The sequence below is a fragment of the Rhineura floridana genome, chromosome 8, assembly GCF_030035675.1.
Source record: "Rhineura floridana isolate rRhiFlo1 chromosome 8, rRhiFlo1.hap2, whole genome shotgun sequence".
Classification (NCBI taxonomy): domain Eukaryota; kingdom Metazoa; phylum Chordata; class Lepidosauria; order Squamata; family Rhineuridae; genus Rhineura; species Rhineura floridana.
In genome coordinates this window covers 59,970,364-59,989,577 of record NC_084487.1, presented here as the reverse complement: position 1 = coordinate 59,989,577, position 19,214 = coordinate 59,970,364, and the positions used below count along the sequence as shown (strand labels likewise).

At 39.5% G+C, this 19,214-nt stretch overlaps 1 protein-coding gene across 5 annotated transcripts in view; it reads right to left on the bottom strand.

Moving 5' to 3' along the window:
- Nucleotides 1–19,214, bottom strand: part of KITLG (KIT ligand) — a 114,545-nt gene that overhangs the window by 19,262 nt on the left and 76,069 nt on the right. For 4 of the 5 annotated variants that reach the window (XM_061639602.1, XM_061639600.1, XM_061639601.1 and 1 more), the window contains exons 4-6: nt 11,136–11,315; nt 4,620–4,782; nt 3,415–3,504 (exon numbers count right to left, since the gene is read on the bottom strand). In XM_061639602.1, coding sequence (XP_061495586.1) covers nt 3,415–3,504; nt 4,620–4,782; nt 11,136–11,315 — 433 coding nt within the window. The remainder of the gene's footprint in view (nt 1–3,414; nt 3,505–4,619; nt 4,783–11,135; nt 11,316–19,214) is intronic. The other variant, XM_061639605.1, reaches the window with a different exon arrangement.

The following is a 19,214-nucleotide window of genomic DNA, read 5'->3' as shown; positions in this document are numbered from 1 at the left end:
CACAAAAATCCTGTCTACTCCAGTTCAAACCACATCTCAACCCTCACTGCAAACAGGGTCCAACAATATATACTTTATAAAGCTGTCTTCGATTCTAAATCTTGTTTTTAATCATATTTCTAGCCAACATTGTTTAAACTTTGTTTATACCCTGCAGGTGTGCCAACTCTAAAAAGGAATTTTAGTCAAGCAGAACAGATACTTCATGCTTGCATAATTGAAAGGTAGTTATTTCACACCATGCAACCTAACTATAGTAGATAAAAGGTGAAACTCTTAAAAAAAATTCTACCCTATTATCTTCTTAGGAGCATAGAGAGCTGCCTTTTACAGACTCACACAATTGGTCCATCCAAGGCAGTACTGTCTACACTGACTGGCAGTGGTTCTACAGTTGTCTGGACAGAAAGTCAGGATATTAATGTAATAAACAAACCAGACAGGAGTCTTTCCCAGCCCTACTTGTAGATGCTGGGGACTGAAGCAAGGATCTTTGGCATGCAAAACATGTGCTCCACCACTGAGATAATACATCTTCTATTTTTAACTATTTTTTACCAGAATCCTTTATTTATCCTGCTAGATCAAAAACACAAAAGGCTGAGTAATCCAGAAGAGCCCTACACCTGCAGTGAAGCACTCGTGGAGGAGAAACACAGGGAAGCACAACTCCAGGACATTTTCAGAGCAGGAGCAATTATAATGTCTGTTGGAGCACCAGGGTAATTGACTGTACTTCCTTGCTCTGGCAAGTGAGAGAGATGACCTTCAGGTTTGCTTGTGACATATTAGCACACAGCAGGGATAGCTAACCTGTGCCTCCCCCAGATGCTGATGGACTCAAACTCCCATCAGCCAGAATGCTCAGAAATAATGGGAGTTGTAGTTCATCTATATCAGGGCGTGTGGGGGGGCAGGTTTGCCACCCCTCACATGGAGGGAGCTAGAGAATGAGGGTTAATGGGGTTCCTAGCAATTTAAATGGTAGCACTTCTTTGCAAGACTGTTTGTATCTCTAATTAATATATAAAATATTGTATTCTGGCTGAAGTTCTTTTTTTAAAGCTCAAAGTTGAACTTAATACAGTTAGAAATAAGCACCACTGAATTCAGTGGTGCTTATTTCCAGGAAAGTATGCAGAGGATTACAATCATGATGATCCTAATAATTGGGTACTGCTGTCCTTTGGTATGTAAGAGTATATCTATGTCTATATAAAATAAGATATAGAGGAAGGAAGGGTGGGATATAATTCAAATAATAAATAAATAAATAAATTGGGTCAAGCTTCCTGGATTATTCCATTTTCCTTGGAGGCATGGCAAGATTCTCCTTGGTGCGGAGGTCAATGATTCTGTGTCTCAGTGTTCATCACTTTATGGTTTCTTACATACAATATAGCTTGCCATTTTGCTGCTAATCTATCTAGTTTGGAACCCTTTGTAATCTACTTGAGTTTTCATTAGCTTGAATAATTTGACATAATCTGAAAATTTGACTACCTCGTGGCTCATCCCTGACTCCAGATAATTAATGAATAAATTAAATAGCATGAGCCCCAACACATACTTGGAAAACCCCAGTGCTTAGTCTCCTCGATTGCAAACACTGTTGATTTGCTCTTACTTTCTGCTTCCTGTTGTTTAATCAGTTACCGATCTATAACAAGATTTGTCGTCTTATTCCACGATTGCTGTTTATTCTGGAACATTTGGTGATGGATTTTAGATGAATGGATATATTTTATTAAAGCAGGATAAGTGTCAAAAACTAGACTGTCCCTATCTACATTCTTTTTGACATTCAACAGATTCTGAAAGGTTAATGAGACGCCTTGTTTTTGCAGAAGCCATAGTGATACTTTCTCAGAGAGATTTATTATTCTATATGTTTAATAATTTTAGGCTTTTAAAAATTGTTTTCCTTTCACTTACCAGGAACATTAGTTAAATTAATGGACATGTGATTTCCTTAGAATGATCAAGGAATGGTCACTGAAGCAGCCACCTTCCCCCCCCCCACACACACAAAGTACTTAGGAGGTAAGGCACACCTTGTGTGCCCTCTCTCCCAGGGCACCTGCAGCCCCATTTTGAATGCTTGGAGTAGCACTTACAACAGCAGCTTGTATCTCTAATGATTTGGAATGGTTATTACATTTTTTAAAAAAAATTGATTTTTTTTTAAGTTTAAAGCCCTCTGACCACCTTATAATCAGACAGTAGGTTATGTAATTCTATAAGAATTTAAAATTATTATTTACATTATTGTTGTTGTTATTATTATTATTATTCCACATATGTAAATGGGAGCAGGATGGAATGGATTATGAAAGAAGACATGCGAAAGTGAGACAGACTGGAATAGACTGATCTGTCCATTCCTAGTTAGACATGTAAACCTCTAAGTGCCCTCACACATCTGCCTTTTTGCCACATATTTTACAAGCAAAACCCCTGACTTGGTTTCTGAAGGCTGACTTCAGTTTGACTGACTGTCACAGCCAGCTGGTTAAACAGGTTCCTAGATGCACACTGCAATATCCAGAATTCAACTCATGAGATCATATGAAATAAGTAAAGACCTGCAACAAAATGTTGCTGTGTATTTCCAGTCCCTAACAAGGCTCCTGGAAGCCTGAAACAGGACCGTGTTTGGTCCTGTACAGGACTCACACTGTACTTTTGAAACCTTCCTACTAGTGCTAGATAGTGAAGAAACACATTGAAAGTATGCAGTACCATTAAGAAACAACCCCCCACATCTAAGGAAAAAAAATACAACAACAACAAAAAGGCAGTCCCAATCTTAAAACCCCTTCCGGAAGAAAAATGTCTTCACACACCTTCTAAAAACTGACAACAGAGGTAGTCACTTGAACTTGTCTGGGAAGAGAATCCCACAATTGTGGTGTTAATAATGCTAGTCAATCATTTGCATATACACTCCATCCTACAACTTGAAATTAGAGCTATGATATATCTTACACTGACAACAGAAAAACCAGGTGGTCTCTCTCACTCTGTTGTGGGCTCCACTTGTCTACCTCAGCAGTAATATTAACTCTTAGTGTTACTACTACAGGGTATGGTCTGAAGGCATATGAGGCCACCACCTTGCTGAAGCTAAGCAAGCCTGAGTCTGGTCAGTATGTGGATGGGAGACCACCTAGGAACCACATGTATGCTGCCTTGGGTTCCTTGAAAGAAAGGCAAATATAAACGTAAGTAAATAAAAATACATAGCAACACTTATAACTATAAAATGGTGTTTGCAGCTAATTGCACTTCTTTGCAAGTAACAAATGGCTATTGACATTGGGCACCCAACCCCTGAACAATATAGCCATTTCCCCATTTGGTTTTTTCCCCTTTGTAAATCAAATACAAATGGGGACAATAGTTCATACTTACGGCGGCTGTTATCACCACTGCTGTCATTCCTAAGAGAACTGGCAGCCACAGGATTTAACAAAAATGGCTTTGTGACACTGATGCTGGAATCTAAGACAGAAAGAGTGCATCAGTGGGTCTGTGTTTTAGAAAACTGCAGATTATTTTGCCTTCATTATAACATTTAATCAATTCAATAAAATTGCAAATAAAATTGATCAATGCAAAAAGGTAAGTAACAATAGTTGGTTAACTGAATGGTTACATCTGATCCCCTCCAATTCCTGTGTTTTAAAACTGCTCAACTGTACCTGATCTCCAACTCTTGCTTACTATCCCTATAATATACAATAATGGTCAGAAACTTCTTTTAGAGTTAGTCATCAGGGGTCAAACTAAGCGTGACAACATTCATGTAATTAGCAACTGTGTAAATGGCTTTTTAGAAATAATAAATAGGAAGTTCAGGGCCTCTTGATCTGGATTGGGACCATGGTGCATTTGGAGAGAGCAGGGGAGGGCTTTACTACTTTGTCCTCACCTCTGTACCTGCTATCTGCATAAGGAGGAAAGTTCCCATTGATGCCAAATAGCAGCCACAATTATTTTCACCCAAATATATGTAGCTGGTGGCCTCCACTAGGGAGATCTAGCTCGTACTGCTAACCTTGCAATCTTAAAGCTGGTGTGTGGGGCAAATCTGAAGGAAATTTAACAGCTCATCCAAAGGCAACCTTTTCAGATGAACACTCATATTGTCCTCTGCCCATTTTGCAAGTCCCCCCCCTTCAAAGAATTTCCCCCCTCTTCCATTGGGAACAACAAGAAGGAAAGAAAAGGGAGAAATTTAGACCAGCTCCTGAGCCAGTGTTAATCTCTGCCTTGATGGGAGGCTGAGATGGCTTTGAATATTTTAGATCCAAGCTGTTTCCCAGTCCTCCTGTGGCACACCTGTGAACTGTTCCCTTTTCAGCCTCATTGATATCAGAGCTCAGACACCAGTTAGGCCAGAGTGCCAGAAGTTTCTATGGTGGTGGAGAATGAGAGAAGGAAACTTATACTAGATCCGCTTCTCCACAGTCTGAGTAGTCCAACATCAGAGTGGGAGATCCAATATTTCCTGTGGCCTCTGGGACACTCACCCAGAGACCACAGAAGCTCAGCCAAAAGGCACTATAAGACTTTGCAGCATTTGAAGATATGTCCATATAAAAATGAAGTCTTACCATTTTGTGGGGGGTCTGTTGCTAAAAGCACAACACAGTCACTCTGTACTGGTGTTTCTGCAAAGATTTTGTAGCCATCAATAGTGTTATAAAAGTGCTTAAAGAACTCTTTTGGAAAGAATTTACCTTCTTCATAAAGATGGTCATTGTATGTTCTAAAGTTCTAGGGGGGAAAAAGAGAGTCCATTTGTAAAGAAATTACAGATAAGTTAAAAGACTATCGCAGTGTGAAATATTATCTGTGCTAGAAATGGACTATGAATTCTTCACCAGGTAGAAAGATTTTTAACAGGTGGCACAGACTTTAAGGTTAAAACTGTAAATTACAAAGGTCAAATTTAGCTGTGTGTATTTTGCTGGATAGCAATTAGTTCCTTTCACTGGCTCTAAATAATATGGTTTTCTGTCACATCAACCTTCTATATGCTTTACAGTTATGCTCTAAATTTGCACCTGAGTGCAGGGCCAGATTAAGTTGAGGAGGGCCCCTAGGCTGATTCTGAGCCACCCGCTGTCCCATCCCATCCCATCCCATCCCATCCCATCCCCCCACTTCACATACCTTTCTGCTTTTTTTGCGGCTGCGTGCACTGTGCGCGCAGGTTTGCCATCAATCAAGATGGCGGCCGAGGTTTCCCTAAGGGGCTGAAGCCTCTGCCGCCATCTTGGTTGATGGCAGCAATGCACGTGAGTAGCACGCATATGTGCCATCAACCAAGATGGCGGCAGAGGCTTCAGCCCCTTAGGGAAACCTCGGCGCCATCTTGATTGATGGCAAACCGCAAAAAACAGCGGAGAAAAGGGTAAGTGAAGCGGGGGGATGGCGGGCGGTTTGGAAGCTCTTGTCCCACAATCTGCGGCTCCTGTCCTGCTTCCGCGGATCGCGGGCCCGCAAGAGCTCTGGGCCCCTAGGCTTCAGCCCACTATGCCTAATGGATAATCCGGCCCTGCCTGAGTGTATTGTAAGCATGGAATATGTTGGGCCAGATTGCACAATTCTTTCCTTATCAGTCCCATACATTCATTATTTATAAGATTTGCACCCTGCTTTCCCCCTCCAACAGAGGTGTTCAGAGCAACTAACAAAATCCAATCAACTTCAAAAATAAAAATAAACCACATGATTAAAATAGCGAAATAATAACACAATGCTAAAAACAGCATATGAAAGAATACTTTAAACTAACTTTAAAAAATAGTGTTAAAAGCCTGCTGGAAGAAAAACTTTTTTTTTTAGCACTGGCAGAACACAAATTAAGATGATGATAATCTTACATTATTGGGGCAGAGAGTTACATATACAGGGTGCTGCCATAGAAAAGGCCCTCTCAGAAGGTCTTAGTAGGAGTTGTATCACTATATCTTAAAAGAAAAGCAGATTCATATGGGCAGAGACTGACACTAATGTAGCTTGATCCTTCCCAAGCTCTTTAGGTCTTTAAAGGGAATAATCAGTGCCTTGAATTGCAGTCCTAAACAAACTGGCAGTCAGTGCAACTGACAGAATAAAGGGCTCACTTGATCACCACTTGGCTCCAGTCAAAATCTTGGCAGAGGCATTTTGCACCAGCTGAAGTTTCGAGGTTGTTTTTCATGTAGAGTGTGTCACAGTAGTTTAATCACAAAGTAACTAATGCATGTGAAACCATGTGGCGGAAACAAGAGTACACCTTTCCTGCTATCCTTCAACATCATAGGAGAGCCATATGGGGACAAAATTATGTCCAATTTTTTTAGTAATAAAATAAATAAATAAATAAGATGCCGGTACGTATGTCTTGATAGAAGTGCTGTTGGTGCCAGCACAAAATGGCTTTTTAAATTTAATTTTCTTTTTCCCCCCTTTTTAGCAAAAAAACAAGAGGTGCTGGTACTCCATACCAGTGAGTACTGTCACAAAAAAAACCCTGTGGCATAATACTCTATGCCAGTAACATCTGAGAAAATTGTTTGTGAGATTGTTGTATTTTAAATCTGGGGTGAAACAATCCTTGAACAGAATTCATAAAACTGCTTTAGCTACACCCAAGGGCTCAACTGTGCAGTGACTCTACTTTTGGAAACAGTCACACACACAAATTATGCTGATGACATACCAGAAACTGCTTTTGAAACTCAGCTGAATTTCAAAAATAGTTCTCTAGATATGCAGAGCTCCCTTAGGTGCACTGAGTTAGTTGTCCCATTCTTTACCTCCTGGCCTCAGTGTCTTCCAGTGTAACAGATGACAAAGAGTTCATCCATATATGAACAAGTAATACTGCACCCCAAATCATATATTAAGGCTGTAATCCTATACACACTTACTTGGGAGTAAGTACCACTTAACTCAGTGGGGCTTACTTCAGAACAGACATGTATAGGATTACGTTGTAAGAAATATATGCTGAAGTGGTAAGCGCAGAGTGGTAAGCGGCGGTAATGCAGCTGAAGCTCTGCTCACAGCCGGAGTTCGATTCCAATGAAAGGAGGAAGTCGAATCTCCGCTAAAAGGGGTTGAGGTCCACTCAGCCTTCCATCCATCCGTGGTCGGTAAAATGAGTACCCGGCATATGCTGGGGGGTAAAGAAAGGCCAGGGAAGGAACTGGCAATCCCACCCTATATATATGGTCTGCCTAGTAAACGTTGCAAGACGTCACCCTAAGAGTCGGAAACGACTCGCACTACAAGTGCGGGGACACCTTTAGCTTTACCTTTATAAATAAACTGAGAGGAAATCTATTTGCAGGCAGATTGAGAGATGTAAATGCAAGAAAAAGAAACTAGTACAAAGGCTTAAGAAGGCAGATACAAATCATAGGCATAAGATAATTTGCATGGAACACTAATTCAAAGTTTAGTGCTATGTGCACAAGCAGGATCAAGCCAAAGTGAACCCTTAGGCTTGTGTGTTCCACTCACCTTCTTCTGTGGCTGGGAAAAGGGCTTCTGCAGCATTTACCTTCACTTTTAGAAAATACTGGCTTGCTGTTACATGTGAACTAGAGACACCCTGGACTCTCCATTGTGGAGTCCCGCATCGGTACATGCTTTTTAACATCTACATGAAGCCGCTGGGTGCGGTCATCAGGAGTTTTGGGGTGCGTTGTCATCAGTACGCTGATGACACGCAACTCTACTCCTTTTCATCCTCTTCAGGTGAGGCTGTTAATGTGCTAAACCGTTGCCTGGCCGCGATAATGGACTGGATGGGAGTGAACAAACTGAAGCTCAATCCAGACAAGACCGAGACGCTGTTGCTGAGTGCCTTCGCTGCCCAGATGGTGGATGTTCATCCTGTTCTTGATGGGGTTACACTCCCCTTGAAGGAACAGGTTCATAGCTTGGGAGTTCTTTTCGATCCTTCCTTGTCTCTCGAGGCCCAGGTGGCCTCGGTGGCATGGAATGCTTTTTACCATCTTCGATTGGTAGCCCAGCTACGTCCCTATCTGGACAGTGACGACCTCACCTCAGTTGTTCACGCTCTGGTAACTTCTAGATTGGACTACTGCAATGCGCTCTACGTTGGGCTGCCCTTGAAGACAGTTCGGAAACTACAGTTAGTCCAGAATGCAGCGGCCAGATTATTGACGCGGACCAAAAGGTCCGTCCATATAACACCTGTTCTGGCCCATCTGCACTGGCTTCCTATTTGTTTCCGGGCTAAATTCAAAGTGCTGGTTTTGACCTATAAAGCCCTACACGGCATGCGACCGCAATATCTGGTGGAACGCCTCTCCCAATACGAACCTACCCGTACACTGCGCTCAACATCTAAGGCCCTCCTCCGAGTACCATCCCATCGAGAAGCTTGGAGGGTAATGACTAGAACTAGGGCCTTTTCAGTGGTGGCCCCCGAACTGTGGAATAGTTTTCCCGATGAGGTGCGCCTGGCGCCGACGCTTTTATCTTTTTGGCGCCAGGTGAAAACCTTTTTTATACTCCCAGGCATTTTAAACTGTATTTTATGTGTATTTTATAGTGTATTTTAACAGTATTGCATTATTGTTGTATTTTGGTGTAGTTTGGTTCCTTGCTTGTTTGTTTGTTTTTTTGATTCTGTTATATCTATTGTATTTATATATTGTGCTTGTTTTATTTCTTTTTTTTTTCAATAATTTTTATTCAGATTTTCATAAAACATACAAAACAAAATCATAAAACATTCAAAGACAAAAAACAAAATCAAAAATAGTTAAACAAAAAGAAAAAAAGAAAAAAAAACAAAAATAAAAAATAAAGAGTAAAATATTGACTTCCCATTTGTCAAAGATCAAATCAGTTATAAGTCTATAATATATAACAATCCTGTCTCTTAAGTCATATTATAAAATCACTTTCCTCCAGTAGTTATCTTACTTAATCATCAAATCTCATAAACATTACTTTATTCTTTCCACAAAAAGTCAAAGAGAGGTTTCAATTCTTTAAGAAATATATCTATCAATTTTTTTTTCCAGATAAGCATATCGATTAATCCATCTCATTACTAATTATGATAATCTTATTGTCATAACCATAGTCAAAATAAACATTTCAATTAATCCATCACATCAGAATCTGTTAGGTTCAGTAATTTCAGTAGCCATTGTTCTATTATCTCTATTAGTTCCATTTTCCATCTTCCATCTTCAGTAGTCTTGTTAAGTCCAGTAATTTCAATATCCAATCTTCCATTATCAGTATTCCATAATAATCTTGCTGTCAAAGCCATAGTCATATAGTAAGAGTCTGATGGGAATTACCTCTATCCCAAATATTTTCTTGCCATCCATTCTGAATAGGTTGCTGAAATACTGCTGTAAAATCATATCTCTGTTCTTTTTTTCAAAATACACTGGGTCATCTCTTAAAAGTTTTTCCATTGTCACATGGCTGCAGTTAATTCCATAGATTTTCTCTATATTGGGCTCCATCACATCATTCCAGTCCAGAAGATAATCCATGCCATTGATAACTTTATCTCTAGAATCTTCATTAATTTCTTCAGAGATAACATTGAGTTCCAAACAATAGATTTTATTTCTAAAGTCCATAGACTCCAAATCTTGTTCCTGTTCCACGTTTGTTCCAATCTCCGGGATCTCCTCTCTCACAGGGACCCCTATTCCAGTCTCCAGGGTCTCCTCTCTCACAGGGACCCCTGTTCCAATCTCCGGGGTCTCCTCTCTCACAGGGACCCCTTCCAGGGTCACCTCTCTCACAGGGACCCTTATATCTTTAATCTCCTGCTTCATTTTACTCAATTCAATTTTCGTTATCTCAATCTCATCCATTATTTTCTGAAACATAGTTATTTCCAGATTCTCAGCCACTTTCTTAATTGCCATTTTAAAAGAAAAATATAGGAAAACCACTTCTTATTTCAGCAACAATTGGGTTAATACTCCAAACTTGGTGACATCACAGTATAAACAGAGCAGACAGCCTTATCTCTCCAATAGTTAAGTAAACAAAATGCAGTTCCCAGGATCGAAACAATTAATGGCAATCGTCAAGAAACAGATTCGTCAAAATAAAATAGACCAAAAAGAGAGTAGTCTCAAAACAGTATAATATTTTTCAAAATAAAAATCTGGAATAGAAATCCCTCTTCTGTGTATATCTTTAGAATGCAAATCCAGGACAGCTTTTTGCAACAAAAACAGAGATAAGCTATTAATTAGTGCGTAGCAGAGAGAAGTTACGGCTCCCCAGTGAGATGTCAAAAACCGATCAATCTGGCAAATCTCTTTTAAACAGCAACAATTTAAGTCAAGTAAAAGAAAAATATAGAAAGAAGGGTGCTTGCCTGTTAGTGCGTTCTCTCTTAGAAGATAAGATGAACGTTCGCTTTAACAGATAGAGCTTGCTGTTGAAAATCCGTCCCACCTTCGTCGGCTGGACCTCGTCCCATAAATTAATGAGATCTGGTCGTCCCAACAAAAATAGGCTTTGAGGTTAATCTCTTCGTTTCTCCCTACCCGGGAGAAGTTTAATCAGTCAAAAAAAAAAGAAAAAACTGACTGATATATCTGAATAAGCTTCTTTTGAGGCAGGAGCCCGTCTCAAAAGCAGGCACAGGCTAAGTCACCCTTCCCGGAAGTCTGTGCTTGTTTTATTTCTGATGTACACCGCCCAGAGAGCCTTTTTGGCTTAGGGCGGTATATAAATAAAATAAAATAAATAGATAAATAAATAAATAAATAAATAATCAGGCTTTGAAACAAATTCTGAACCATTTCAAAACAATTGATCTTCAAACTATGGGTTATGAAGCTGGCTTGTTTAACTAACAAAGGTTTGTTTTAAATAATTAACTCTGGTTTGTACATACAAAGAAGCTGGGATTTTCTGAAACCAAAATGAAACACTGTAGAAGTCCTTTTCCTGGCTGTGCAGGAGAAAAGATTGTAGTAGGGCCAAAGTTTGCTCAGGACACTTCCTGCTCACACATACAATTCCAAATAGTGCTATGTACAAACCAAACTATTATGTTATAGTCTACTGTAAACACACAACTGTATTATTTTGCAATATTACTATTAAATCATTACCTTATATTTATGAGAAGATAGGCATGCCATTATATCACTGATGATCCTTGTGAGATTACTGATGATTGAATAATTACTTAAGACATCTGACATATCTGAAAACTCTGTAAATTTGTGGAGAAGAGTATTCAGACTATTTGACAATTCAGGAACCATCAAATGCAACCAACAATGATTAGGCTGGTAGGGATGATAAAAAGAAAAAGAGAGATTACACTTCATACGCAACTGTTTTAAGTAATTTAAAGTGTGTAAAAGTAGATTAACACATCCATTCCAATCAATATTAGCTTGCACTTTGCTAAATTGAAATTCAGCTGCTATTAGATTACCTGCTGTTTTCTTGAGTTCTTTTTGGATTTCCTGACAACTCTTCCTAACATAACTAGGTCAGCCATGACTGTCAGTAGATGTTGCCAGTTCAGCTTTATTCCTGTGTCTACCATCTTCAAAGCTGTCAAATAATCACTGCTAGCATTTAACTTCTTCCATACTGTAGCACAGTGTTTCCCAAACTTTTTTTATTTTTTTGTTGCTGGATTACAGTTCCCATAATTCCTGACCATTGGCCATGCTGGCTGGGGCTGATGGGAGTTGTAGTCCAGCAACAAAAAAATAAAAAAGTTTGGGAAACACTGCAGTGTAGCACATTGGAATCTACAATATGATCTTGTTGTTTTTTACATAATGACTAGTAGATTAATAATCATGCCTTTATTCTTATAATTATTCTGTACTTTAAAAAAGATACCTGTCTTCATATTATGTTTCACAAGGCACTTTAAATGTAAAACACATTATGCAATAAACCACACCACCCCCAATTTAGACTTTGAATTGTTTTATCTTAGTGTCAAGTATGTTTTACTAACAGTCATAATCAAAAAGCAATTTGAGATCTTTAACTCAATGATTTGGTGAAGCCGTACAAGACAGGGGTGGGGAACATATCATCCTCCAGATGCTGTTGGATTCTGACTCCTGCTGGCCCCAGCTACCTTGGCCAGTGATGATGAGAATTTGAGTCCAACAACAGTGCTCTCTCTCTCTCTCTCTCTCTCTCTCTCTCTCTCTCACACACACACACACACACACACACACACACACACATACAGTGAGTGAGTGAGTGAGTGAGTGAGATTTCCTTTCTCTCCATGTTATATCTTCAATTCACAACCTAAACAACATATGTGATGGACTGGGAGCTGCCAACCCTGCACCTGTGAACACCATTGTGTCTACGAAGGCCTTCAGTTGTGCCCCTGGCAGGTGGCCTAGACTCTGAATTTTCATATACAACAACATTAACAACAACATAAGTCTGTAGCCCTTCTAGAAATAAAGTGTTTTGGAATAAAATGTGCAAGTAACCTTCTAAGTGATTTATGTGAAATAAGCCAGCCTGGCTGCTTCCACCTCTCGGTGTTTTTAGCCAATGAATGAAGTCAGAGCTGTGACTGATAAATGAGCTGTTTGGACACCAGGCAACAGGAATCCCCGGGGTCCTAAAGAGCTGTGGTCTTCCCCTCCCTTTTAGTGCACTCTTCCTGCTTCCTTTTTCCTAGCCCTTGGAATCTTCCGTTTGTCCTTCCTTTCTCCTTAGCAACCAGGATGCATCTTTCCTGTGGGAGGTTTGCCTGAGATCAGGTAGTGCCTAGACATTATTTTCTGCAAATACTACTACACAGTAAGTGTGGGTGAACGTTAAAGAATCCCCCTCCCCCTCAAAGGCAAGTGTGAAAACTTTGCAGAGGAGCTTAATTATGTCTCCTGCTTTGCAGAAGCTAAATACCAGGCATTTAATTATTCACTGTATAATGAACTTATAGTACGATGGTATACATATTTACTCAGAAGTAAGACTTTGTGTTTAATGGGGTTACTTCCAAGGAAGTGGTACAGGATGGAAGCCTAGGTTTGCTTTAGGGTTGGCACTGGGGGAAAACAGGGTTCTTGTACCTTTAACCCCTGTGTGGCAGGTAGAAAAGCAGGTCAAGCCTTTTCTAGTGCATGGAAATGCAATTATGGGAAAAGCTTCACTGTGAGTACTCTCCAATTTTGTATTATGCCATGCCCCCATGGCAGCCGTTTCGTGACTAGTGCCCCCAGTTTCAAAAATAAAAATGTGCCCTCTGGTCCAAAAAGGTTTGTGACCCTTGTACAGAGTAACCAAGTTTGTGTTGACTCCAGGACTGGAAATCTATGACAACGAACAGATTTCAAAACAATAACAGAACAATCCTATATATGTCTACCTAGAGATAAACCCCATTAAGTTAAATGGGGTTTACTCTCAGGACAGTGGGTTTATGACATTAACTTTACTCTCCTAAGGTTGCAATCCTGTACGCACTTACCTGAGTGTAAGCCACACTGAACTCAGGCTTACTTCTGAGTAGACAAGTATAGGATTGCGGTGTTAGTTGTCTTGGTGTGTGGTGGTGGTGAGGAGTAGAAGACAGCAGCAAAGCAGAGTTTTTAAACCCCTATGCACTTGCATCTCATTTCACAATCCCTCATGCAACTAAAGGGGGGGAAATCAAACTGCCAATCCTGCAGTAGTGTAATACAAATAAAATATAAGTCATTAAGTAGACATGTTTATTTTTAAAGATCCAATTGTAGCTGGAGAAGATTGTGCAACCTGAATATCATGAAATGGTCTGGCACCTTCTCGCTTAACAAAAAATCTTAACTGAAAGCAAACAGAGATGTCAAAAACAAACAAACCATCACTAAAGTACCATTTGCTAAATCTTGGACACTAACCAAAATGGTGAAACTAACTGTGTTCATCTGAGAAATAGCAAGAAACAACAAGAACTGCTTTAAGAAGGCCAGGTCCCCATTAACAAATTTCATGAGGACTAAGTATAAATTTGACTTCAATTCATCAGTCTTTTGCATTACTTTACTGATCATTTCTATGTGCATTTATTGTGTATTTATACGTTACCCTCCCTGTGGAATTCTACAGTACAAGTCCTCAGCACTAATCCCACTACCACCTTTCTGAGTGGTCATGAATAAACAAAAAACAAAAACAGAATAGAACAGCAGTTAGCAACCATCCAGTTAGAAGATGATGGAGGGAGAGGAGTAAAGGAGAACCATTAAATTCACCCTACAGCTTCATAGCATATTTCATGGATGAGAGATGGACTGGAACCTATTAATCCTGATGAACCGGAACCTATTAATCCTGCAGCTCCTACAAACACCAGTTTTCATTAATGAACATCAAATTCAAGGAGGATGTGGCCTAATAGGACTATTTAAATACCCACACAACCAGGCACGGTGGCAAATGAACCCACTCTGTCTTTTCCAATACTCACCAAAGAAAATACAGCAACCTCCCTTCTGCATGCTTACCCTTGTGTGTGCATGTGTGCACACATACACTTTAAAAAACATTTTGCTTACTTTTCCTGCCAAGCAAGCAGACTTCGTTTAGTTTCTAATTGTGCAGTGTGCGTGCACACACAAAATTCTCAGCAGTTTGCGTTTTTGCTTTTGGCTGGGAAAATTAGATGCTTGGCTGTAATTATAGTAATACATTGTATTTTACAGTTTTATTGACACTGGATGCATTTTTTAGATTTGTGCAGTTGACATATTTTTCCTTTGAATATTTTTGTGATGCCAAATGCCAAAAATTAATGCATATATTCAGTTGACTGGAAGCTCACTAATTGCTCTTTTCCACCCCTCCCTTCCTCAGGCATTGATTTAAGTTCAGCATGTGAGGACTCCACTAGATATTTTGATGAACAATACTGTGAGAATACTTATGATCTGCAGCTTTGGCTTTTCTTACTCATCAAAGTAAAGCTGTGCACTGTGCAGACAAGGCATGATGAAACACACTAATGGGATTTATGAATGACTATTTCTAGTATTAAGACACATCCTTACTATTGTCAAGAACAGTCCAGTTGTTCCAGCATCCATGTGTTTTTAATTTAAGATACAGAACATCAGTGTGAGAATATTTCACCACAAGTATGAAAACTAAAAGCTGTTCCATGAGTAATGTGGATGTTTGATAAATCATACATCTGCATTTTTGGAACGCTAGGAAAAGACAGTGAAAAAATCTGAGGACCTCAGGCATAAGAAACTAAGAAAAGTTGCATCAGACCAACAGAGTACAATCTGGTTTCTCACCGGGGTCAACTAGGTGCCTTAGAAGCACACAACCAGGCATGAAAATCAAAGGAACACCGTATGCTACATTTATACTAAGCCAGATCCTTGTTCCACCTAGCACAGCATTGCCTTCACTGACTGGCAGCCACTTTCTGGGGTTTCAGCTGGAATTCTTTCCCAGATCTACCTGGAGATGCTAGAAATTGAACCAAGGACCTTTTGGATGCAAAGCGTGTACTTCACCACTGAGCTATGGTGCTTGCACCTTAGCTAGATATTAGGGCTTAGGTAATAGCCCCTGCCCAAGCAACTAGTATTCAATGATAAACTACCTCTGAACATGGAGTCTCCATTTAACCATCAGGCAGCCTTCAGTGTTAGAAGTTAGCAGTCCAGACAAGAAGGCAAACTAAGGATTGCCACCAGTATCCCATTTCCTTTTACTTTGCTTCCCCACACACACCTATACTCATCCTCCCCCTTTTTATCTCTCAATATATCTGGCTGTTTCTTTGGGCAGCCTACTGTTTTTTATCCCACCACCACCTTTTTCCTGTATTAAGTGGGGCTTCTCAATTAATTTGATTGTTTCTAATTTTAGTTAGACTAATAACTTTTGCTTTGAATATTTTTGTGACACTTAGTGCCAAAACCTAATGCATTTATTCAGTTGACTAAAAGGTGCTGCTGCTGTTTTAGTGAACTGGAAGATTGCCACCAATTAGCAGCATCTAATGTTCTCCTGTCTGAAGTTTGATTTTTTCTAGAGCAAACTCTGGTTGGGGGCTACCCTTACTATCTGTCAACAGGCATCTTGCAGCTCTAGGTTTCCATGTGCCTTCTGTGCTCCCCTTTCCCAAATTAATTGTCACCTTCACAGTTTTCTTCAACTCTGGTCATAAAATGCTTTCTGGAATAAAAACCATCTTCAAACACCATCTAAAATGAGAGTCTCTTGGGCTTGACCAGGAAGAGAATTTCAAAACTGTGGTATTGTTATTAACACAAATGCAATGTTAATAATACAAATTGTAGGTATTGTTGTTATTAGCCTTCTAAATCTAATCATTATTTCACATGCATGTATTATTCTGCTCTAATCCCTGCCCTTTCAGGTTTTTAGCAATAAGAAGTCAGGATTGTGATTGACACTAGTAAGATCTAAACCTCACAGTTTCCATTTCCTGTTTATATCAGGAATTCAGTAAATATATAGCTTTCAGCAGCATAAAGAGTACTTTCTCTGTACAGGATTGGGCTTGCTTCTGAGTAAACATGCATAGGGTTGCACTACAACAGAAGATCACAGAAGGATCTTGGTAGGCATAAAAGTGTACATGTAAGGTTTTTTTAATTACTTGCAAAAATGATGTATTATACTTTTTATTTTTCAAGTAATGTTTGAACAGAAGTTTTAAAAAGTGTACATGCTTCAGTGTTATACTTTTCTAATTAAGGAATCAAATGAACTTTAAATTTTACAGGACTGTGGAAGAGGGCAGCTTACTTGTCTTATTCATAACCTGTTTTGAAACCTTCCCAATATGATTTTTTTTCTGGGAGTAAATCTTCAGTGCTAATTCCACATACCTGGGAGCTGACCTCATTGAATTCAGTAGGACTTACTTTTGACTAGACATGGTTAGGATTCTGCTGAAAATCAGTGAAACTTCTGAGTGAACATAGCAAAGGATTGTGTGTTGTAAATCTTTCTCTCCCACTCTGATCCTTTTTTTTTAAGTAGTTAGGCAGGCTTTACTTAGGTGTCACTGTTTTTATTTGGCAGGAAACTAATAGTTATTTTTTAAATAAATGTTCTGCAATGGCCAACTGGTTTTGACAATAAACTATTATATGGGATGTATGTATTTTTACATCTCCAGTGTGTGCACATAAGGAATATTTCCAATAAGCCTGTGACGTAGAGTTGGAAACCAAGGCAGCTCACAACAACATATATGAGGGGCCACCAGAGAAAAAGCCCTCTCAGAAGGCACCATCACATGCAAGAGGAGTGCCAACAGAGTATCTTAAAGCAGAGGTGGGGATGTTCAGACCCAGGGGCTGAATATAGCCCTCCAAGCCTCTCTGTCTGGCCCTTGGTACTCTCCCCAACCACACCCCATCTCCGCAGGTCGCACCTCTCACCAGACCTACTTTGCAAGCTCAAATGTTTTGCCTAGCTGGAATTTGCCCTTGAACTCCAGGCAATGCCACTTGCTTGTCTGCATGGAAGAAAGAGAGGGGTATGTGAATATATGTAGAAGCCTACTGTACCAGGTAGAATTGACATTCAAATATGGCTCTGGCAACACCCAGCACTGGCATGTAGCTCCTGGAAGCATTCCCAAAATGGAAAGCAATCCTCAGGCTAAAAAATTTCCTAACTAGGGTTGCCAAGTGTCTGGTTTTTGCCTGGAGACTCTGGTTTTGGGGGGCCCCTCTCTGGGTCTGAAGGTGAGTCTTAGCTTTCATTTTTTTAAAAAAATAAAGTTTCTGGGTAGCCTGGTTCAAACAAGCTCAAATGTCAGCTGCCTCACTGTAACTTCTGTTAGTACTGTCCTTTCAGGTTTTTAGCCAATAAGTGAAGTCAAGGTTGTGACTGACAAGTTTTGTTGACCCCAGGCAATAGTTAAACTCTCACTTTCCTTTTCCTGCTCATTTCGCATCAGGAATTCAGTAAATATATAGCTTTCAGCAGCCTAAAGAGTACTTTCTCTGTACAGGATTGGGACTTGCTTGTATGTAAACATGCAGAGGATGGCACTACAACAGACGATCACAGGAGGATCTTGGTACGCATAAAAGTGTACATGCAAGTTTTTTAATTACTTGGAAAAATGGCATATTATATATTCTATCTTTCAAATAATGTTTGAACTAAAGTTTTTTTAAAGTGTACATGCTGCTGTATTATACTTTTCCAATTAAGGAGTCAAACAAGTTTAAATTTTACTGGACTGTTGAAGAAGGCAGTTTATATTTGTATTTGTTATTTGTAACCTGTTTTGAAAACCTTCCCAATAGAAGCTTTTCTGGGAATAAAGCTGCAGTGCTAATTCCACATACCTGGGAGCTAACCCCACTGAATTCAGTAGGACTTGCTCATGAGTAGACAGGGTTAGGATTGTGCTGACAATCAATGGGATTTTTGAGTGAACATAGAAACGGATTGTGTTGTAAATCTTTCTCTCCCCTCTGATCCTTTTTTTAAGCAGGTAGGCAGGGTTTACTTAGGTGTCACTGCTTTTATTTCGCAGGAAACTAATACTTATTTTGTTTTTGTTTTTAAAAAGTTCTGCAATGGCCAACTGGTTTTGACAATAAACTATTATGTAGGATGTATGTATTTTTACATCTCCAGTGTGTGTGTGTGTGTGGAGTCTTTCCAACAACCCCGTGAGGTAGGGTCAGAAACCAAGGCAGCTCACAACAAGAAATAAAGCCATTTAAAATCCAATAACCATAAAACAAGTATAAAACAGTTGCAAAACAGCTTAAGGTGGCATGGTTCTGAATTTTGGTTTGGGTGAGTGAAGTTCCTTATCACTGAATTGCAGTCCTGTGCATGTTTCTCTGTCTGAGTAAGCCCCATTGAATACATTGGGACCAGAGCTTGGAAAAGTTACTTTTTTGAACTACATCTCCCATCAGCCCCAGCCAGCACCATGCTGGCTGGGGCTGATGGGAGTTGTAGTTCAAAAAAGTAACTTTTCCAAGCTCTGATTGGGACTTACTTCTGAGTAAACATGCATAGGACTGCACTATAAATATCTTTACAGGTTGTGTAAAACATCTTTTACATTCATGCTTATATAAATATTTCTTCATACTATGTATATGTATACGTATATGTACACGTATCTGATTTCACACTATGGTTGTAAATTATTATTTACAAATGATTATTTCCTCTACATTGTAAGT